Source organism: Saccostrea cucullata, unplaced genomic scaffold (genome assembly GCF_032062105.1).
Source record: "Saccostrea cucullata isolate Sc308-1 unplaced genomic scaffold, CSIRO_AGI_Scuc_v1 ctg53, whole genome shotgun sequence".
NCBI lineage: Eukaryota > Metazoa > Mollusca > Bivalvia > Ostreida > Ostreidae > Saccostrea > Saccostrea cuccullata.
The window spans coordinates 167,518-191,725 of NW_026936258.1; the positions used below are offsets into that span (position 1 = coordinate 167,518).

The 24,208-nt window shown below is 32.0% G+C and overlaps 1 protein-coding gene and 1 non-coding gene across 2 annotated transcripts; one reads left to right on the forward strand and one right to left on the reverse strand.

Annotated features, from left to right (window-relative positions):
* Positions 1-22: 22 nt before the first annotated feature.
* Positions 23-15,372, forward strand: LOC134245131 (enoyl-CoA hydratase domain-containing protein 3, mitochondrial-like). The gene is made up of 10 exons (XM_062727392.1): positions 23-118; positions 1,297-1,421; positions 1,569-1,698; positions 2,092-2,163; positions 3,724-3,757; positions 4,529-4,613; positions 7,725-7,834; positions 8,028-8,086; positions 9,363-9,469; positions 15,143-15,372. Exons 1-10 carry the CDS (start codon positions 71-73, stop codon positions 15,258-15,260), a joined length of 888 nt encoding a protein of 295 aa, XP_062583376.1. The 5' UTR covers positions 23-70; the 3' UTR covers positions 15,261-15,372.
* Positions 10,473-10,563, reverse strand: Trnay-gua (transfer RNA tyrosine (anticodon GUA)). Its single transcript is given in 2 exon segments — positions 10,473-10,508; positions 10,527-10,563. It is a non-coding gene; the product is annotated as a tRNA-Tyr (tRNA).
* Positions 15,373-24,208: the final 8,836 nt, after the last annotated feature.

Consider the following 24,208-nt stretch of genomic DNA (forward strand, 5'->3'; position numbering starts at 1 on the left):
TTTGTACTTTGGTTGGCTGTCTCTTTAACCAATCAAACACAAGTTTACAAACAATCTAATTTAAACAAACATGGCTTCTCGACTTTCACTTTCTCTTTATCGAACTTTGGAAAAAGTGGTAAATTTGTTAAAATCTTCTTAGTGTCATTGAAAATTTTGATTGATTATAGTAGGATCACACATTTTTCCACTTTATCACATCAAGTATTTCATTTGGATCTCTTTATTTCAAGTTGACGCAAGATTTTTTTTTCAAGATCAGCTCAGCTGCTTATTTATGCTTTGCCATGCTTGTTTGTAATACGAATGTTTGCATCTTATTCATTATCATTTAATTATATTCAATTTTCTGAGTCTCATATAGGTGAAAATAAAATATCATAGGTACTCAGTTGCAAGGTACTTGGTGTCATGGACCTATATATACTTATGGTATATATAGGTCCCTGGTGGTGTTTTTTGAAGGTCCAGCACAGTGTTGACTGTGCTTATTTTGTTAAGCTATACAAAATCTCAATGAAGCTTTTTAAAAGAGTTTCTCCCACAAATATAATTAATGGACACAAATTGTCAAGTATGTGACTGATGCATATTTATTCTCTGGACACTCAAAAGGTTTACTACCGCCACTGTTACTGCTGTCGGTAGTGTGCTAACTCCAGGATCGGAAAACCTTGGGTTTGACTCTTGTCTGAGACTGACCTAAGTCAATAAAAAAATTGGTAACAGCTGTTCTTTCATTCAACACTTTGAAGTGAAAGTTATATAATTAAAGGTCTTTTGGATCAAACTTTAAAAATTAATTAACCTAGGCCCCGGCAGTGTCACTGTAGGCCTTGGCTGAAAAAGAACCCTCAATGCTCAATGGCCTTGAGTGACCAGTAAAGGTTTGACTTTGAAGTTGTTCACCTGTAAATGGGGATATCTCTATATGTGTGAAAAGTTTGTTCAAGAAGTAACTCAGTGTAATCGATCATCATCAATTTGATTTATATAGCCCAAAACTTTTAGAACTTTCAGTGCAAAGTCTGTTGAGGAAGCACAGGTGTACATGGTTTGATGAATAAATTATTTCAGGCATTGTTTTCAGAACTATACATAGCTAGATAAGTTAAAAGTAGCGCTATCACTGCACCAAAGTGCAAATTTTGCATTATTTTGATTATCCTAAATTTAATATATATCTGAACATAAAACTATACAGATATTACTTTCAATACATTCCTCATAAGTTGGAAGAATTACTATTGCATTGCTCTTCTGCTGTAATATATATACACAATGATTATTTTGCAGGTGGCATTTAAACCAAACACAATTTTTGTCAGATACATGTCACAAGACAATCATGAAAACTTCACAAAAGTAACTGATGATGAGAAAGGCATCAGAACTATACAACTTAATGATCCCAAAAAGAGGTATGTGCACTCAAAAATAAATTGAACACTATTGCAGTGTAATATTTTACAATCAATAATTAGCATCACAATTACTTATTTTTAGTTTTGTAACTAAGGCTCATTTGTGGCTAAATCAAGGAATCAAGCTCTAAATTTTTTTTTCAGAAATGCTTTATCTCTCAACATGCTGCAGGCCCTACACAATAATCTAAGCACTGGAGTAGATGATTTACGTGTGATCATTCTAAGATCTCAGGGACCTGTGTGGTCAGCAGGTCATGACCTCAAAGAATTGGTCTGTATTGTTTTGAAAATACGAATTCCGTATAAGTAGAATTTTTAGTGAGGATTTAATTTTGGCATGATTAGCTAGGGTGCCAAGATCGCTAAAATTGAATATCGCTAAAAATTAATTGTGCTTTATTTGTTATAGCTTCTTTAGTGCGCTTTTTAAAATCACTAAAATTACATCTTGCTAAAAATAAAATACCAATTTTTAAGGACAAATTGCTAAATTTGCGTCTCGCTAACTTATACGGTATTAACTATTTTTCTTCAGTTGAAGTATCACAGATGTTTCATAACTTGCATTCCAAATGTATTTGTTTCATGAAGATTTTGAATGTTTTTAAATTGTTTATTTTAAAAAAAAAAAATTATAAATTAGTAGGTTAATATTTATTTACAGACAAGCAAACAAGGTAGAGAATATCATCGCAAAGTTTTTGAGACTTGCTCTGATGTGATGACGTTAATTCAGGTCAGTAATGGTCAATTTATGTGTAGCTATTATATATCTCGATCTCTTGCTTTAGAACCAGTAGGTCAGGTAACACAAACATAAGTAAAAGCTTTATATATCAGATTCAACTGTAGAATCTTGGATGGATTAGAATATGATTGAGAATAGTGAACTGGTATTTTATATACTAATTTGATTTTTAGCTCACCTGAGCCAAAGGCTCAAGTGAGCTTTTCTGATCACAATTTGTCAGTTGTCTGTCGTTGTTGTCGTCGTTGTTGTTGTAAACTTTTCACATTTTCATCTTCTTCTCAAGAACCACTGTGCCAATTTCAACCAAACTTGCCATAAAGTATCCTTAGGTGAAGGGGATTTAGGTTTGTTCAAATGAAGGGCCACACCCTTTTCCAAGGGGAGATAACTATGAATTAGAGAAAAATTAACGGCATTTTTAAAAAATCTTCTTCTCAAGAACCACTGGGCCAGGAAAGATCCTCAGGTTTTTCTAGTGTAGATTCAAATTTGTTTAAATAAAACATGATTTTGGGGGTAGGGTGGGGCCACAATGGCCGATCAAATTTTTTTCACAGGAATATAAAGGGAAAATCTTTAATAATCTTCTTCTCAAGAACCACTGGGCCAGGAAAGATGAAACTCATGTGGAAGCATCCTCAGGTAGTGTAGATTCAAGTTTGTTCAAATCATGACCCCCAGGGGTAGGGTGGGGCCAAAATGGCCGATCAAAGTTTTACATATGAATATATTGGAAAAATCTTTAAGGGTTGGGCCAAAATGGTCGATCAAAGTTTTACATAAGAAAAATCTTTTAAAAATTTCTTCTCAAGAAGCACTGGGCCAGGAAAGATGAAACTCATGTGGAATCATCCCCAGGTAGTGTCGATTCAAGTTTGTTTAAATCATGACCCCCGGGGGTAGGGTGGGGCTAAATGGCCGATAAAAGTTTTACATATGAATATATTGGAAAAATCTTTAAGGGTTGGGCCAAAATGGTGATCAAAGTTTTACATTGAAAAATCTTTTAAAAATTTCTTCTCAAGAAGCACTGGGCCAGGAAAGATTTTCATGTGTTCCCCAGGTAGTGTAGATTCAAGTTTCTTTAAATCAAGACCCCCGGGGGTAGGGTGGGGCTAAATGGCCGATAAAAGTTTTAAATCTTTTAAAATCTTCTTTTCAAGTACTTCAAAGCCATGCTTAGTGAAATTTATTGGGAATCATCCTCAAGTATTGTAGATTCTAGTTTGATCTAATTCTATTGTGTTTGATTGTACAGGATTTGCCTGTCCCCCCCCCCCCCCTTCAGTAAATTTTCATTGTGTGATTGTGCTTTTTGCCTAGCCAATTGCTCAATTTTATTGTGTTTGATTGTACAAAATTTCCCCAGCGATTTTATTTCCTTTGTTTTGTTTGATTGTGCAGGATTTGCCTATCCCAGTGATCTAATTTTATTGTGTTTGATTGTACAGGATTTGCCTATCCCAGTGATCTAATTTTATTGTGTTTGATTGTACAGGATTTGCCTATCCCAGTGATCTAATTTTATTGTGTTTGATTGTACAGGATTTGCCTATCCCAGTGATTGCTGCAGTGTCAGGTAGGAATGTATGGATCGATCTTCAGCTGAAATAAATCAGGCAGATTGTTAATAATATTCAGAAATAGCAGTATGTGAAATTACAATATTTACATTTCTATTTATTTGTCTTTTACATTCTTTACAAAGAACTCTTAGAATTTTGTTCATTTTCTCATGAACTACCATGGATGAGCATGAATATCTCAATTGTTACGTCATAATCTGTACTTGACATCAAAACTATAGTGCAAACTGTTTTACTTTAAAAAATGATAGTTGAATGGCATAATTTAGGGTTATTCATCAGAAAATAATGTAAATATAAGAAATGAATTTAATTTTTTGAAGATTCATGAGGTGCATGAACTACAACGCTTCACGCCAGCATATTTATCATGAAGGGCTAACGCGCTTCATGAAATATGCTGGCGTGAAGCGTCATAGTTCATAACTTCATGAATCTTCAAAAATTAAATTCATTTCTTAAATGTGCAATATATTCATACTTGGATAAATGATGAATATGGAACTTATATGGACAGTATAGATCATGTGTAACTCTTTATTCTGAAGTTACAAAATCTTATAATAAATAAATCAAAATTTTTTGACAAATGCATATATCCCCCTCCCTAGCAAATTACTAAGAATTTAATTATCATTAGTATTCTGAACACACATTAAAAATCAATCACACAAAAGTAGCAAAGTAGATATCAGAGTGACTCAAGAATAAAATTTTACACAATTTTCTCTGACAGAAATTATAAACATTATTATTTCTTCCAGGATTAGCCACAGCTGCTGGGGCTCAGTTAGTTGCCAGTTGTGATATTGCTGTTGCTGCTGAAAGTGCAAAATTTGCCACACCAGGGTAATGAAGAATTGTTAATAACTTTTAGAGACATATAATTACTTAAAAGTGTAGTTAGTGAAATTCTTTTTTTTTGCCAACTTTTGAAAATTCCCATGGGGGATTTAGCGTGTGACGACAATTTTCAAAGCTTAAAATTCGCGACATTTTGTTGTGAAATTAAATGATTATGAAATGATCTTTTTTTAAATTTAAAATATTGATATTACTATACAATACAACTTAAGAATTAATTTAACACAAAAAATAATGTTTTTCTTTCCAAAATTGAAATATTTCTGCTAAAATAGGTGCCTCTTTCACTTAAGAAGGGGTATTTAGTTACGTATGTAAACACATTTTTTTTCTACCAGAACACATAATTTAGTGAAAAATTGAAAATTTTACAACTTTTAATCATTTTTTCAAAGGCTAAAAAATATGAGGTTTTGATACTGTAAAGTCCTCTTTCTGGAAACATTTTTGAGATTTTTTATATATATTAGAAATTCTAATTAGATATCAAATTTACAGAAATTTATACCACCTATCTAAAAGAAAATTATTTTTTTTTACAGTCATGAAATTTGTCAGGCTTGATGGTGCCATGTGGGTATTTCCTTAAGTCATGCAAATTACTTTTGGGAGAAGGGAGGGAAAAGAAATTATAATTGAAATACACTTGATTGTTTCATCTTAATTTTTTCATAATATTTTAATTGGCAAACTTAGAAATATTTTTCATTATAGGTAGATAAAATCATCAGCTATGCTTTGTAGTTTTCTACTTTCGTTTTCAAAAAACGATCTCTTTGGATTCCGATTTTATTTTTTAATTAGTATTTTATTCTCTTTAATTTATGTTTTTAATAAAATGACTAACAGTTATAACGTTAATCTATGTGTTTCACCTTGCATACTCCTTAAAACTGACAAGAAAATACCCTAATTGACCCAAGCTATAAGCTACTCGTACCTAGACAACTGCGTGCGTTCAAGCGTGAAGAGATTTCCTGTGGCTAATTAGTAATTATAACACCTGGTTAAATAAACAATGAAACTTATCTGTGTGCATTGAATATACAAGTCTGACATTGTTATCCCGATTGTCAAAATTCAGCGATAGGAAAACTTTTAAAATCTGAAATTTAAGGTGACTTTTTTTTCAAATCGGGAAATTAGGGCAATTTTTCTCTCCCGATCGGGAAGGCGGGATGAAAGGGTAAAATTGGGAGGATCCCGCCTAAATCGGGAAAGTTGGCATGTATGTCTTAAGAATCATTTAAGCATTTGAAACTTGCAAAATTTAAGGACAGAAAATTGAACAGAAAATTGTAACATAAATCACAGGAATTGATCTCAGAAGAATTTAGCCAACATCTTCAAGATGTAAAGAATGATGACCCAATGAAAGAAGACTAGTTTATTCCAATATAATTATTTGCAAGTTGCATGGTCAGTCAATATAGTATGAGATTGAAGCAAATTGGATCAGTTGGATGCAGTTCACCACTTCAGTTATTTCATGTTATAGGGCATTGAGAATGAAAGTAAAAGGAAAATTATTTGTTTTGTAGAGTAAGTGTTGGTCTATTCTGCTCAATGATTTGTTTTATAGAGTTAGTGTTGGTCTGTTCTGCTCAATGATTTGTTTTGTAGAGTTAGTGTTGGTCTATTCTGCTCAATGATTTGTTTTGTAGAGTAAGTGTTGGTCTATTCTGCTCAATGATTTGTTTTATAGTTTTTTGGTCTGTTCTACACAATGATTTGTTTTGTAGAGTAAGTGTTGGTCTATTCTGCTCAATGATTTGTTTTGTAGAGTTAGTGTTGGTCTATTCTGCTCAATGATTTGTTTTGTAGAGTAAGTGTTGGTCTATTCTGCTCAATGATTTATTTTGTAGAGTTAGTGTTGGTCTATTCTGCTCAATGATTTGTTTTGTAGAGTTAGTGTTGGTCTATTCTTATCAATGATTTGTTTTGTAGAGTAAGTGTTGGTCTATTCTGCTCAATGATTTGTTTTGTAGAGTAAGTGTTGGTCTATTCTGCTCAATGATTTGTTTTGTAGAGTAAGTGTTGGTCTATTCTGCTCAATGATTTGTTTTGTAGAGTTAGTGTTGGTCTATTCTGCTCAATGATTTGTTTTGTAGAGTTAGTGTTGGTCTATTCTGCTCAATGATTTGTTTTGTAGAGTTAGTGTTGGTCTGTTCTGCTCAATGATTTGTTTTGTAGAGTAAGTGTTGGTCTGTTCTGCTCAATGATTTGTTTTGTAGAGTAAGTGTTGGTCTATTCTGCTCAATGATTTGTTTTGTAGAGTTAGTGTTGGTCTATTCTGCTCAATGATTTGTTTTGTAGAGTTAGTGTTGGTCTAATCTGCTCAATGATTTGTTTTGTAGAGTTAGTGTTGGTCTGTTCTGCTCAATGATTTGTTTTGTAGAGTTAGTGTTGGTCTATTCTGCTCAATGATTTGTTTTGTAGAGTAAGTGTTGGTCTATTCTGCTCAATGATGTGTTTTGTAGAGTAAGTGTTGGTCTGTTCTGCTCAATGATTTGTTTTGTAGAGTAAGTGTTGGTCTATTCTGCTCAATGATGTGTTTTGTAGAGTAAGTGTTGGTCTATTCTGGTCAATGATTTGTTTTGTAGAGTAAGTGTTGGTCTGTTCTGCTCAATGATGTGTTTTGTAGAGTAAGTGTTGGTCTATTCTGCTCAATGATTTGTTTTGTAGAGTAAGTGTTGGTCTGTTCTGCTCAATGATGTGTTTTGTAGAGTAAGTGTTGGTCTATTCTGGTCAATGATTTGTTTTGTAGAGTAAGTGTTGGTGTGTTCTGCTCAATGATGTGTTTTGTAGAGTAAGTGTTGATCTATTCTGCTCAATGATTTGTTTTGTAGAGTAAGTGTTGGTCTATTCTGCTCAATGATTTGTTTTGTAGAGTAAGTGTTGGTCTATTCTGCTCAATGATTTGTTTTGTAGAGTAAGTGTTGGTCTAATCTGCTCAATGATTTGTTTTGTAGAGTTAGTGTTGGTCTATTCTGCTCAATGATTTATTTTGTAGAGTTAGTGTTGGTCTGTTCTGCTCAATGATTTGTTTTGTAGAGTTAGTATTGGTCTGTTCTGCTCAATGATTTGTTTTTGTAGAGTTAGTGTTGGTCTATTCTGCTCAACACCAGCTGTGGCTGTTGGAAGGGCAGTGCCAAGAAAGGTTGCCATGGAAATGCTTTTCACAGGACACCCCATCTCTGCCCAAGGTATAAACAGAGTAAAGCTGATTCAAAATACATCAAATGTCATGAAAAAATCAGAATTTATGAAATAACAGATAATAGAGATTTTATATTCTGAGGCATTAATTGATATCCAACATATTGTGCTTCATTCCTTTTTTTATTATCAAGAATAATATTAAAAAAGAGTAATGAATATTTTTAATATAATTTCCAGATGCTTTACTCCATGGCTTAGTAAGCCGAGTTGTACCTGATGACCAGTTAAATACAGAGGTATAAACTTACAAATACAGAGTTATAATTAAACTTTAAATGTTAAAAAAAACATATGTAGGATCATTAAGATGTTGAACAGCTGTCAGAAATAAAATTTTGAGTATACAATAGATGGGTGGGAGAGAGGGGGTATTTAGGAGTATGTTCTAGAAATTGGAATGGGATAACATAATTTATATATGCATTTCAAATGTAAATTTTTTTGCTCCTGAATATTAAAAGGCAAAATTGTATGCAAAATTCTTGATTTAATTTATTGATTTGCACAGAATTTTGTCTGTTAAAAATGTCATTAAGATACCCTTATATCCGTTTTTTTTTTTTTTTTGGTTTTTTTTTGCGATGATCTATTTTTCGCAATTTTTGCAACCATTTTTAATTCACAAAATATAAAACACACAAAAATTATGTCAGCTATAATTTGACATAAAACATTACCATTTTAAACAAAAAAATCTTCAATCGTAAAAAATAACTTACCCAAAATAAAAACTGTACTAATCTACCCCTTGCAAAAAATATATATATAAACTAGACATGCATGTAACCCAAAATAATGGGAGATATCTTTTGGAAAAGTTAAAGTAGTGATTGCAAAACATTTGTGTCAATCCAGAAATGCAAATTTTGAGATATCTTTCTTTCTTTGGTCGTTTTGTTTTATATCATTTCTACAGTTTCCTTGTTTTTCTGAAAGAAGAGACAACTTGGTCCTTCGTCTAGTCACAAGGAAAAAATGTATTAGATATGAAAGCCCTTACATTAATCAATCAGAAACTATGTTCAAGGTTGAAGTTTTCAATAGTAGGATAAACTCAGAAGTTAACATCATAAGGTCAAAAAAAATCTTAGTACTTAAAAGTTCTTGACACAAGAGATAACCTGTGAATAAGAAATGTACAGCCATCCAAAATTCAAAAGTTATGACCAAGGTTAAGGATTCTGAAGATTCTGAAGACAACCAAACAGAGCAAAATCAAAAGAAAGGACTTTTTAAATCAAGCTGGCAGGGAATTATGTGAATTAAGAACATAGTCCAAACATGATGAAATACTCATCAACTCAGAATGAATTTGTATGCATCTTTTTTTAGTAACACAGTAACTTTGTAGATAAACGCAAGGGCAATGGTTTGGACTTTTTTTTTTAAAATTCATATGTAACCAACTCAGTAAAAAGGATTCAGTAAAGGCTTTTTCAAAATGGTACTATGGAACATATAATTAGAGAGTTATTTCTAAAATACATCATGTATTTATATCATTTCTACAAGGTGAGGAAGATAGCAGAAAGAATTTGTGAGACCAGCAGAGAGGTTGTAGCACTTGGTAAAGCAACATTTCATGCTCAGATGAATTTGGAAAGGAGGGAAGCTTACAGGTACCGGTATATGTTTCATTCCTCAACAAGGAATCATACATTGTATTACTTTTGACAATATATAGCACATATCAGGCATGTAGTATATTTTTTGAAATGAAGGGGAGGCAATTCCAAACTTTCATGAACTAAAAGGTTTAAAAAAAGGGGGGGGGGGTCTCTCAAAAAATGAAAATCCAGTTTGGAAGGGAGGCTTCAATAGTTGTATGTGTTCAGCTACTGGTTTCTTTCATTGTTGGCTTGGCAAATGAATTTTTAATTAACCAACCTATCTTTATCTCACTTTACTGTAAAGTGACGGGGTCCAGCGTTTTATTAATGAACATTTTCAGTTACAAAAAGTAATGTTTGGATAAATAAAAGGTTAAGGGGGATGTCCCCTTTCCCCTCCCTGATACTAGGTTTCTGAGTATATATTACCAACAGGATTATTGTCTGGCTATAGCAAATTCAAGGCAATGATTTTGATTTCAGCTTCCTTTATGTAAATATATTTGCATCCTGTATAGGATTAACTGGCAAATTTAATTTTTTAAGATTTCACAGAGAAGATTCTTTAATCATGCTTTAGAATAAAATAACTGTTCATTAAATTTGCCTTATATGAGATCTGGCAATGCTTTTTTATGAAGAAAATTCAATGTTACCTTAGCTTCGACTACATGTACCGGTACATAAAGAATTTTATTGTATAAATCCACAGGAGTCTGAAGTTTTCATCATTCAAAAAAGAAAAAAAAATTCTGGAAAAAATTTTCCAACCTTCTGACAACTAGTGTTTTTTAGTTGAGGATGGGAAATTTTTTTTCCAGATTTTTTTTTGGACGATAAAAAGTTCAGACTCCTGTGATTCACCAAATTAATATGAACTGAATTATCATCAAAATATAAATAACTATCAATTCTAATCTGAAATATAATTATTTTGGTATCCAGTAAGCATATGCAGGATTGAGCACTATAAAACTTTTTAATGCATTATAAAATAAAAAAAAAAATTGCATCCCGCGAGGCGGATTTGAACCACCGACCTAAGGATTTCAATGCAAGATTACCCCTACAGTCCTCCGCTCTACCAACTGAGCTATCACGGGATAGGTAACTAGTGTTTAAAATTGTATAGATTAATAAGCCTGTCAGTCATGTTCATGCATTTCCAGTTCAGTGAGACGTAACCATGGTAAAAAACAACAGGCTTGCTAGCGGAGTGTCTTAAATAAAATAAAATTGCATCTAAAATTATGTTTTGTAAGCAAAGAGAGTAAGCCATCTTTACATTTCTTCCCGCTTCAATCTGTTTTTCAACTTTGTTTCGCTGTTTATCATGTTTAGGGCCTATTCATATTCTATTGGCTCATCGTAACGTTAAACCTAATCCGAGATTCCTCTGACTCGAACCCCCGCTTTTATATTATGACTTGTGCGGGGGAGAGTCTCTCCCCCGCACAAGTCATAATATAAAAGCGGGGGTTAGAGTCAGAGGAATCTCGGATTACGTTAAACCCTTTATATCGCGGATTCCATCATATCGAGGTCAGGTACTAAGGTCCTTGATCGAGGTAATTAGATTCTATTATACTGACTCGTTTTATAATGAAGAAAAAGTATGGAACACATGTTGGGGAAAGATTTATTAAAATGAGTTCATTTTTCAGAGTTCTCCGTTCTAATTAGGCCTAGCTTTAGGTCAGAGACCGGAAGAGCTTATGCGATGGTAAGGTGTCCATCGTCCGTCCGTCTGTCTGTAAACAATTTTTCAAAATGCTACTCCTCCTACAGTTTTGGTCTGATTTCAATATAACTTGGCACACAAGTAGACCACACTAAGATACATAAACTAGTGCATTGGTTTTTAATTTCGATGAACGGTGTTGCCATGGTTACTAAAAATAGAAAATTTTGAGGAATTTCTTAAAAATCGCTACTCCCCTTACAATATTGGACTGATTTGAATAAAATTTGGCACACAAGTAGACTACACTTAGATACATAAATTAGTGCATCGGTTTTTGATTTCGATGAACGGTGTTGCCATGGTTATTAAAAAATAGAAATTTTTAAGGAATTTCTTTAAAACGCTACTCCTCCTACAATATTGGTCTGATTTGTATAAAATTTGGCAAACAAGTAGACTACACTAAGATGCATAATTCTATTTATTGTTGCCTGCTGCAGAGTTTCAAACCCATGTGCTTCTTTTCCTTTGATATACGTACAGACCAGTAGAGCTACAGTCTCATCAGAGACTTCTGGTTTTTCATAAGCCTCGGAACCGGGGGGGGGGGGGGCTTTTTTTTTGCAAAAATAGACATTACATAGGCATTGAAAATTGGGATTTACCTTTTTTTTGTTGGTTTAGCCCCCCTTTCGATTAGCCCCCCCCCCCTTTCATTTTGCTTCCGACGCCCTTGGTTTTTAAACTTGAAGAGTATGGAATGTATACACTTTTTAAAAAACCAGTTCATATTTGATAAGCCTTCTTTTAGATTCATATGTTGAATTAAAACAAAAAACAGAGAAAAAGATACACTTCATGACAGCACCGTTTTTTTTGTTTTTTTTGTTGTTTGTTTTTGTTTTTTGGCGATGGAAATGAATCATTGTCTCGTGCCTGTTTGTATTGGTCCCATCACTGTCTTTGATAAATTTTGTCAGACCCCTAAGATAAATCTCAAGAACAGCAGACATTCTTATTCATTCAGAAGGGTGCTTGGGTTATGTAAGATCAAGTTTTTCAAATCATGTCCCGTCCTCAGGGATGCATGATTGCACAACAATATAGGAAAATTCTATTTCAAAAAAAAATCTCAAGAACAGCAAAACCATATCATCAACAGTGAGTGAATATTTAAGTAATCAAGAAATTCAAAATTCAAGAAATCATGCCCCTTACCCCTTGGGGTACTTGCGATAAATACCCTTGCGATCATTTATATATTTTAATTTTTTTTCAATACTAAACTAATTTCATAGCCAGGGTGCTCAGGTGAACGAAAAGGCCTGTGGGCCTCTTTTTAAAATTGAGATAGAAATAAAAAGCAAAATAAGATTGACATTTACGGTTATATTTTATTTCAATGTTACAGCCTCCACAAACGGTTTTTTGGTGGAAACATTGGAATCAGTACATGTATGTCAGTTTGTCTGTCTAGCTGTCTGTATAGACGTGATTTTTCCCACAGATTTTTTTTTTCGAAAAAGCTATGGAATGGGTTTGTTCTGAGCATTTGTACAGTATTTATTTATCATATGAAGGTGTGCATCTGATAGTTTCAACACGATTGGATAATATGTTTTTTCTTTTACAGTTTCTAAACAATTTTCATTAATTTAGTCATTTTAAAAAATGTAGGTTTTAGGCACATAATCTAGAACCGCCATTGCATGGATACATTGTATATTATGTGAATTGCAGTTTTAAACTACTCATTTAAACTCTTAAAATTGTCATTTATTAAAAGTTTTTAGATAGATGTAAATCTTATACTTTGTGTAGTATTCTTATTAAAAGATGTCTCATCAACATTACACAGTTCTTTTTTTTATTATGTAAAGCTTTGTAACAAATTAAGAAAAAATCTTTGCTTTCAATAGAATGACATAACAGTACTACAGACTCTTATTATAGAGTGCATTTTACACAGTGGATAGTGTAAATCCATTTGTCACTTTAGAGTAATGAGTGGACATGCATTAATTTAAAGATTAATTAATGAGTTCAGTGTGTGAAATTGCTAGAGCATATTTGATCTAGCCGGTGTTATCCACATCTCCTGAAAATTGGGCAGTAAAATTAAAGTTCACTGTTTTCCAACTCTCTTAGTCGTAATTTATAGTTGCTGATCTGTAAAATACATACTTACTGGATGAATAGCCTTTTTAGTTTTACAATGAATTCAGTATAAAGTTAACTAGATGAATTTTGTATTGTTTTATAGTATTGTATGAACGTTATATGTTTTGACAAGCACGTCGCAGAGTGTAATGTCTTCTAAAGATGACAAGTACATCAACCGTCAACCCTACATATACAGTTATACTATATACTAAATATTTCTGTCAACTGTCGACCTGTCAACCGTCATACCTGCATATACAGTTATACTAAAATACTTGTCTGTCAACTGTCGACCGTCAACCCTGCATATCCTAAAATAAATTTCTGTCAACTGTCACTTATAAAACAAAAACAAAATTAAGTCCCTGACGACACACTTGTTGGAGCTTCTACTAAAAGAAGAGAAAAGTATCACTTAAAAATTAATCTTGCAACGACCGGTCATAAATAGAATAATGATCCTTGGTTCAGACTCTTATTGTGGCAAGATTTGCGGTGGAATTTATCATTTTGTAAATATGCAGTGATATTTATTTCATTTGGAATTAAGGTAGGACACAATAGATAGGCCAAATTTTTCCTCAAATTCAAATTTTCTGAAACTTTGATATTTTGTTCTAGGATACAAAATCTCTCTTCATATATGATATGAAAAAAATTCAACCACACATTTTTTTGCCCACATAGTCTGAAATATGGCCTATGAGACCCCCGTAAGAAGATTGTGAAATCAGACACTAGACTTGAGTTTGAGTCTTATTTTAGAATTATCAATTGCTCTATTGCAAATCTGTGTAATACTTTTAATAAAGATAACCTTTTTGTTACTTTAAATCAGTAACTTACTGTAAGTCATTTTGATACTGGAAAATTTGAGTAAAATATTAAGTAAAAATAGAATATACGTAGCGTTGTAATTGAAAATTCACATGTTAATTTCCGACAGTTTAAGTTTACTTAAGAGAAAATGTATAATTCAATTTTTACAAAAAAGTCAACAGAATGATTCAAAGGGGTCCTAGAATAAAATGTGTAAAAATAAAGAAAACTGAACCAGTGGTTTCAGATATTTTGGCGATTAAAAAAAAATCAATGGCAAAAAACTAAAAGATTCAGTAGATGACGTCACAATATTGACCTTTGACCTCTTGATATGACTTTGACCTTTATAGTTCATGAAGAATGGAGACTTCTTAAATATGTGTCCAAATATCAGCCCTATACTATTTACGGAACAAAAGTTACACTGCATTTTATAACAGACTGTTAATTGCTTGTTTATTGCACTTAAATAGCGTAAACACATTCCAAAATGTAAGCCCCCAAGTTACCAATAAATAGGATTCTCTGGTTTTTTCACAAAATATGACACAAACATGCCAAAACTTACTATTTTTCTCCAGTACTTTTTAAGAAATGGGTTAAAATAGAATCCACGGGTGTTTTGTCCTACCTTAAGCGGTGATATTTTATTTCATTCTGTAGATAAATGGTGATATTTTATTTCATTATTTAGATTTAAGCGGTTGATAAGCGGTGATATTGTATTAGCGGTGATATTTTATTTCATTCTGTAGAAAAGCGGTGATATTGTGTTACCGGTGATATTTAATTTCATTCTGTAGATAAGTTGTGATATTGTATATACATGTATTTCATTCTGTAGATAAGCGGGGATAGATAAACGGGGACACTGTATTAGGGGTGATATTCTACTTCATTCTGTAGATCGGCGGTGATATTTTATTAGCCGTGATTTTTTAGTTCATTTCTAGATAAGCGGTGATATTTTATTTCATTCTGTAGGTAAGCGGGGATATTTTTTTATTATTTAGGTTGACATCGGCGGTGATGGTGGAGAATCTGTCGCTGGAAGACGGACAAGAAGGAATAAAGGCTTTCATTGAAAAAAGGAAACCATCGTGGTCTCACAGGAATAAAAAAGTTCACTAAAAAGAAAACGAAGGACAATATTTCAAAAAAGCTGTGATTTTTAAAAGTGATTTACGGTATACATGTATATATATTATTTAAATGAACATATAAATTTTTTTAAAAATGTAAACCGTTTTGTTTTCAAATTAATTTTTCTTATTACAATATTAAAACATGAAAATATTGGACAGAGACCAAGCTCAAAAATCCCTTAAAACGATACGTATTTGGAGCACAACAAACACGGGATCGCCCTCAGATTTACCTGGTCTGTATTCCCCTGTCAATCATAAAGAAAATTTACAACTTCTGGATCATAATTTAATTTATCAGACGACCTTTGAAAAAAGAGAGAAAAACCAAATGTTAATTGACTTAATCAATTTTAATTTATATTTATCAATTAACTTATTTACGAATAATAATAGCACTTGATGAACTGATTTAAGAGGCAGAATAAAAATATAGCTTTGTAAAATATGTCGGTACATATTTTAGCCTTTGAAATCCTTGGATCCTTTGGGGCAATAAGTGTCTTTAATTAAACACCAAGTTGTTTATAATTTTCTCTATTTACTGTTATCTATTTAATTGATATGAATATTTTCTTAGTTATTTTTTTTATACCCATTCTCTAGATTCTCTATTACACCGATAACCTCGATTGTCATATAATACACAGCGTAAAATGCAAGTGATATCATCGTATGATATAATATATCACTTATTTTATAATTGTATGCTAGTAAACACTGTTTAAATTTTGAATGAAAAGAAACTCAATTTTTAATTTCACTCGACACTTTCTAAGATTTAATTTACTAGTACTTTGATTTGAATGAATAATTTTGCCATGAAAAATTTTCATTAATTTTTCATTTAACTTTCAATTCAATTAAAGTCGGATATCATAAAAAAAACAAGAGCAAAAGTATACGTTTCACAAATTATATAATCTACGTCATGCAACAAGAATGAATGAACTTGAAGTTTGATCGACGGTTGGCTCTCTAAGAATATTTGTCTCCGAAATTAGATTAGAACACACGTTAAAAAATGTTTCTCTTTTAGTTTTCGCTACAGGATCATACCATTGCTTACGAAAAGGACATTTTTTTTTTTTTTTTGAATAATCCTTGTCTTATAATTTTTTACGGGAACGTTTAGTTCGTCAATACTAATTCTGGTTCAACCGTGAGCTTTCCTCTTATTGTTGAACCCAGCTTCTCTTAAAACCTCAAGACAAAAACACGAGTTACAAATATTGTACTTTTATATAGAATCAGCATGGAATAAACTTCTTATGATTTTTAAACTAGGGGAACTATCAGCACCGAAGGTCTGATTCCAACTGACTATCATTTTCAACAACAAATCAAACATACTGAACAAAGAGCGAGTAAAATAAAAGGATTAACAAAAGGTATATAGAAATCAAGTATCAAACAATTATTGATAAGCGAATGGTGACATTTTAGCAGTATGTATATAATAGAATTAAAGATGAAAGAATTAAGTGTCAATGTCAATTAAGGAATTAGCTGTGATGTTTTATTTCTCTGACTATGCCTCAGGTGGGATTAAGGCTGTGCGGAATTTATATAATTTATCACATTTGCCGAAATATATGAAAAGTTTTGACAACAATTTATACAAGGTCCGAAAATTAATTTACACAGTAATTTAAAATAAGTTCAAAAAATGTTGTATTTTACATCGTAACACTTGCTCCGCCTTCGCGTAAAACACGTCCTCGTGTTTTGATTTTTTTCTCTCTCAATAAAACCGGCCTCTTCTTGGTCTTCCGGATCCTTGACATCTCCGGGATTGACAACGGCTTTGATTTTCTAAAAGGACCGATTCTATGTGATCTCTGTCATCCTGCAATGTTTCGATGGTCTGCAGCAAGGCCTTGTTTTAATTCATTCCTAAACTCTTTGCTCGTTTTCTCACCTTCATTTTTTCAGAATTTTCATTACATACTGGTTATGTTCTTTTCCGATCTCGTTTAATTTCCTCTGCATTAAGTTCATAATCACTTTATCACCATGGGCGTCTTCTTTCAGTTTTCGAAATTTCTCACGAAGTATGTTATCATTAGAATTCCTTGATTGTTCTTGCATCTCCTTTTTCATAGCCATATTTTGATTTTCAAGTTTTTCGATTTCACATTGCGCTTTTGATAATTTGATCGCCATATTTTTCTTCTCTTTATTTGACATGCATAGTTGGATTTTAACATTTTTCAGCTCAGTTCGTAAAGTAGACGATGTGTCGCAATATAATCGAAACTGGCTGTCTCTAACGGAATTAAATGGTAATTCTCGCAGAATTCGTTTGTTTTCGAGATACTTGCTCAGTCGTTTCATGTCTCGCGCTTTCCTTTTGCGTGGAATTACTGGTTCTTTGTGTTCGGGTTTTGGCGCTGCTTTTTTAATCTGTGTAAAACACATCCTCGAATAATGTCCAATTCTGTGACATTGGTAACACTTCTGGCTTAACGCAAAACATAAAACGTTAGGATGCACGTTTCCGCACCTTCCGCACACTGGATGCTGGCATGAAGGAAAGTTGAACTTTCTCTGTCTCCACTGCGGTCGGCAAAAGAATAAGAGAGAAAATCCATTGCTGGTCCTAATAACGTCAGCTTCATCTGTCAAAATCTGGGGAAAACTAGCTGTGTAGCTCTTGTAGAGGTCCAGGATCTGACTACTACAAAGTATATGTAGCAGTCCCGGGTTACATATTTTTACCCTTAGGATTCTCTTGCACCAAGTTTTACGGGAACGTTTAGTTCGTCAATACTAATTCTGGTTCAACCGTGAGCTTTCCTCTTATTGTTGAACCCAGCTTCTCTTAAAACCTCAAGACAAAAACACGAGTTACAAATATTGTACTTTTATATAGAATCAGCATGGAATAAACTTCTTATGAGTTTGGGAACTATAAGCACCGAAGGTCTTTCCAACTGACTATCATTTTCAACAACAAATCAAACATACTGAACAAAGAGCGAGTAAAATAAAAGGATTAACAAAAGGTATATAGAAATCAAGTATCAAACAATTATTGAGCGAATGGTGACATTTTAGCAGTATGTATATAATAGAATTAAAGATGAAAGAATAAGTGTCAATGTCAATTAAGGAATTTTATGCTGTAAACATTGTTTAAATTTTCTGACTTAATTTTTAATTTTGCTTTCTCAGGTGGGATTATAGGAATAATTTTGCGGAATTTTTATATAATTTATCACATTTGCCGAAATATATGAAAAGTTTTGACAACAATTTATACAAGGTCCGAAAAGTTAATTTACACGTTAAAAAAGTAATTTAAAATACCATTGCTTCAAAAAATTTTTTATTTTAATCATTAACAAATTTATTCTGATGATCATATCATAATGTGGAATAAATATCATATAATTAATTGATATCGCCAGTTCAAAAATGTTTTGATTTTCCCTTGTTCAGGTTGAAGACAGCTTCAATTTTAACAAAAACTCATTTTATTCATCTTAAGAGATAAACTGTTCTTTAAGCAATTGTTCGTCGGATATATAGGCATACCGAAAGCCCTGCTCCTAGTTCGTTCCAGACATAAAATTGCTACTTCGCTTGTAATCAATGTTTATGACATCCTTTAGTAAATTGATGTATGTCTTAGCGTTTAAGTGATTTTACGTGGATTTTATGAAAAGATTTAAAAGTTAAAGGTTTATTTGTTCATGACGAATCTAATAATTTATTATTAATATACTTATTAAACGACAAGGAAAAAAAAACATTGTAATAATTTAGAGAACAACCTTAATTATTTTATTTTAAACCTAAATTATGAAGATTTTTAACTAAATTCTTGTCATTTCTACAGCTTTATTAAAACTAGAAACATTAAAATACAATAAACTAAAGTATCTTGTATTCTTTTATCGGAAGGTACTCCAAAAATATATAAATAATTAAAACAAGTTTTACTCAGTTTTTGTTCACATTCTCTGAAAAAAAAAATCATTTAATTTTTCATTTTATCATTTTTATTAATATTTAAATAAATGTATTGGTTTAATAAATTGTTGAACATTTTATTAAAAAAAAAAGCATTGATTAATTGACGGAAGAATATCATACTATCCTGATAAAAAAAATTCGTCAGTCAAACCTTTTTCCCCTTATGGTTAAACAAAGTATTCCCACAAGACTTTCCCAGGGAGTGCTGGATCCGCCAACTGTGCCTTTTGGAAGAATTCCAGAGTAGACCCAATTAATGCAGTCCAGAAGCAGTTCTAGAGTAAACCCAAAGCCACCAAAAGCGTACATGTAAGATACATGCTACAAACAAATTTTCTCCCACACAGAATTACAGTGGTCTTTTTTAAATATATCTTACAATGGAAGTAAAATTTATTAGAAATTTTAACTGTATAAATTTTTTTTAAAAATGAACTCTTGAAAATGTCCCCAGAAACAATAAAACTAAATACAATTTTAAAACTTTTAAGAAATGTAGTGAACTGTAAAGTTGCATTTTTAAAACTTTTAAGAAATGTAGTGAACTTTGCATTTTTGCACTTTCCACCAAGGTACGCGGCTCCTCTTAAACAATAAACTGATAGCAAACATATTTCTTTAGTGAAAGAAGCCCCTCATTGAGCAGGACTTTTGAAAGAAATATGTTTGTGTTATTTAAGAAATAAGATATCATTTTTAGAGTTTCATTGGGGCGATGACATGAAATCAGTCACGTGATCAAATTCTTCAACGCCCCAAGAATTACTGGTGCTTCACCTATCGTTTTAACCCATCTCTTCATAAACTATATCACTTCTCGGGACTGCTTTTTTGGACTGCTTGGGTTTCAGGTTGGATCGAGATTGAAGGGTATGGAGATAACAAACACTACAGTATTCAATATCAAAGTCCATAAAGCAATACAAAATAGGAGCAGAGTAATCACGGATCTCCAAAACATCAGAGATGGGATCAGATGTTATGGAGGAGTGAGCATCCCCTGCCGACCGGTCACACACGCCGTGTGCTCCTTGTCATGATCGGGAAATAACAGCAAAATCCGTCGTCAATTCAGTGTATAAATAAAGGACTGCCAAATAGTTTGGAAAAAGTCTGCATTTGACTCAATGATAAGTTGTATTTGCTGACAAGGTCATCATTATATCGACATTTAAATGATGTTCCTATTTGTTCTTAGTCATATCGTAAACACTATGATGTTAGATGTTAAGTAAACAGTCAACTGTACGTGGGCTGTTCAATGAATAATGTCCTAAGCTCTATGACAAACCACATAGAAATCATATGACATCAGCCTTGGCTTTCTGTCATAATTGAACCTTTAATGAATAGATAGGTTTATGTGACAAATTTTCATCTCATAGTTTCATTGTGAGAAGCTTGAAAACAAGGGCTATTCAAGACACTGCTGTAAAACTTATTAAGAATTCCAAAGAAATATTCACTGATTTGTGTGAAATTTACAGCAATCAATGTCTGCTTTATAGACACATGAGCAGGTGGATTTCATTGAACAAAAATGATATAATGTGCATCAAAACTGGGTACCGTCCTTGGCGATAAGGACTTACAACAGCCAATGTACTGTTTGCAAAAACTCAACAAATTATTACTGACACAAAGCAAAATTGATAGGCATCATTTTGGGGGTAATGTACACTGATTTAAAGAAACATTTGACAGAAAAAAGCTTGGTACTCAATTGTCACCCTATGTTTTGAAAATTGAGTGAAAACGACAGCGTGTAAGATTATCTTAACAATTATTTTGTGCAATCAAAAATTGTATTTATCCACGTCTGTCTGAAATTCAAACAGATAATGAAACTTGAATACATTGCTTTAAACACTCAAAACAAATTTACAATGATATTCACTTGACAAAAACAGCCAAGGTCTGAAAAGAGCAAAAAAATTGCAAAAGCACAAAAAAATTTTTATATGCCATTTTCTTAAATATTAGTGGTCTTGTTTTTCAAATTCTTATTCTGGTAGACAGTTCAATTTCTGGAGAAGTCTAGAAATTATTTTTTTGCAAAAAAAAAAAAAATCAAATGGTTTATGAGAGGATGGAACCAGAATCAGAAATCCATTACAATAAAATTCTTCAAACCCAAACGCCATGAAGAGTAAAGGATTTTGGGGGGTAAACAGATAGTTCATGTTTTGTCACCCCAAAAATATTCGACAGATTTTTTCACCCTTTGGCTTGTTCCATTTTCCAAATTAAAAAAAAACCTTCCAGAAAGAATAAACAAGTCCAGGAAATCATAGGATCTGATATATTCCAGCATACGAAGGACCATACTCAAAAATGTGTTCTGGAAACAATCAGAAATTGGATATAAATGTTACAGACATGTGTTTTAATTAAATGAACATATCTAAGTGAAATCATTCATATTAAATTATTGAAAAGCGTTTTTGTGTTCCTTCGGAGCACCGAGGACATAATTCATTGCAACAGCCCTCATAGTTTTAAAATGAATCAGTACAGTTATAGAAAAAATTCGAAAAGTTTTGGGAAAAAAAGTTTTAAATTGAATTTTCAGGAAAGATTGTGTTTCTTGCCTGTTTGTTGTTCTTCTTGTTTTTTGTTGCAAACGCTAAGGTTTATTTTTAAGTACACTGCCTGTACAGTGTTTCTTGTTCATTATGTGTGTTTACATTGTTATTATTCAACCAATTTTGAAAATTCTTGAATCCTTTAGGACAATAAGTTTCTTTAATTTGGAAAACGCGGTAAAACTTTAATCATAAATTTACGTACCAAGTTGCTTACAATTTTCTCTATTTAGTGTTATCTACATTTATTTGGTATAAATATTTTCTTAGTTATCTTTTATACCTATTCTCTAGATTCTCTATTACAACGTAAACCTAAATTGTAATATAATGCAGAGTGTAAAATGCAAGTGATATCATCGTATGATGTAAGATATCACTTACAGTGTATTAAATTTTATGCTGGTAAACATTGTTTAAATTTTGAATGAAAAGAAACTTAATTTTTAATTTTACACGACACTTTCTAAAACTTAAATTACTGGTACTTTGATTTATAGTATGAATAATTTTGCCATGAAAAATTTTCATTAATTTTTCATTTAACTTTCAATTTAATTAAAGTCGGATATCATAAAAAAAAACCTAGAGCAAAAGTATTGCAACAAGAATGAATGAACTTGGAAGTTTGATCGACAGTTGGCCCTCTAAGAATATTTGTCTCCGAAATTATATTAGTACACACGTTAAAAAATGTTTCTCATTTAGTTTTCGCTACATGATCATACCATTGCTTACGAAAAGGACATTTTTTCCGGAATAATCATTATCTTATACTTTATTCTGATGATAATATCATAATGTGGAATAAATATCATATAATGGATTGATATCGCCGTTTCAAAAATGTTTTGATTTTCCCTTGTTCATGTTGAAGACAGCTTCTATTTTAACAAAAACTCATTTTATTCATCTTAAGAGATAAACTGTTCTTAAAGTAATTGTTCGTCGGATATAGGCATACCGAAAGCCCTGCTCCTAGTTCGTTCCAGACATAAAATTGCTACTTCGCTTGTAATCAATGTTTATGACATCCTTTAGTAAATTGATGTATGTCTTAGCGTTTAAGTGATTTTACGTGGATTTTATGAAAAGATTTAAAAGTTAAAGGTTTATTTGTTCATGACGAATCTAATAATTTATTATTAATATACTTATTAAACGACAAGAAAAAAAAACATTGTAATAATTTAGAGAACAACCTTAATTATTTTATTTTAAACCTAAATTATGAAAATTTTTAACTAAATTCTTGTCATTTCTACAGCTTTATTAAAACTAGAAACATTCATATACAATAAACTGAAGTATCTTGTATTCTTTTATCGGAAGGTACTCCAAAAATATATAAATAATTAAAACAAGTTTTACTCAGTTTTTGTTCACATTCTCTGAAAAAAAAATCATTTAATTTTTCATTTTATTATTTTTATTAATATTTAAATAAATGTATTGGTTTAATAAATTGTTGAACATTTTATTTTAAAAAAAAGCATTGATTAATTGACGGAAGAATATCATACTATCCTGATAAAAAAAATTCGTCAGTCAAACCTTTTTCCCCTATTGGTTAAACAAAGTATTCCCACAAGACTTTCTCAGGGAGTGCTGGATCCGCCAACTGTGCCTTTTGGAAGAGTTTCAGAGTAGACCCAATTAATGCAGTCCAGAAGCAGTTCTAGAGTAAACCCAAAGCCACCAAAAGCGTACATGTAAGATACATGCTACAAACAAATTTTCTCCCAAACAGAATTACAGTGGTCTTTTTTAAATATATCTTTCAATGGAAGTAAAATTTATTAGAAATTTTAACTGTATAAAATTTTTAAAAAATGAACTCTTGAAAATGTCCCCAGAAACTTTGCAGCAATAAAACTAAATACAATTTTAAAACTTTTAAGAAATGTAGTGAACTGTAAAGTTGCATTTTTAAAACTTTTAGGAAATGTAGTGAACTTTGCATTTTTGCACTTTCCACCAAGGTACGCGGGTTCTCTTAAACAATAAACTGATAGCAAAACAAATAGTATTTCTTTAGTGAAAGAAGCCCCTCATTGAGCAAGACTTTTGAAAGAAATATGTTTGTGTTATTTAAGAAATGATATAATTTTTAGAGTTTCATTGGGGCGATGACATGAAATCAGTCACGTGATCAAATTCTATAACGCCCCAAGAATTACTGGTGCTTCACCTATCGTTTTAACCCATCTCTTAATAAACTATATCAGTTCTGCTGCTTTTTTGGACTGCTTGGGTTTCAGGTTGGATTGAGATTGAAGGGTATGGAGATAACAAACACTACAGTATTCAATATCAAAGTCCATAAAGCAATACAAAATAGGAGCAGAGTAATCACGGATCTCCAAAA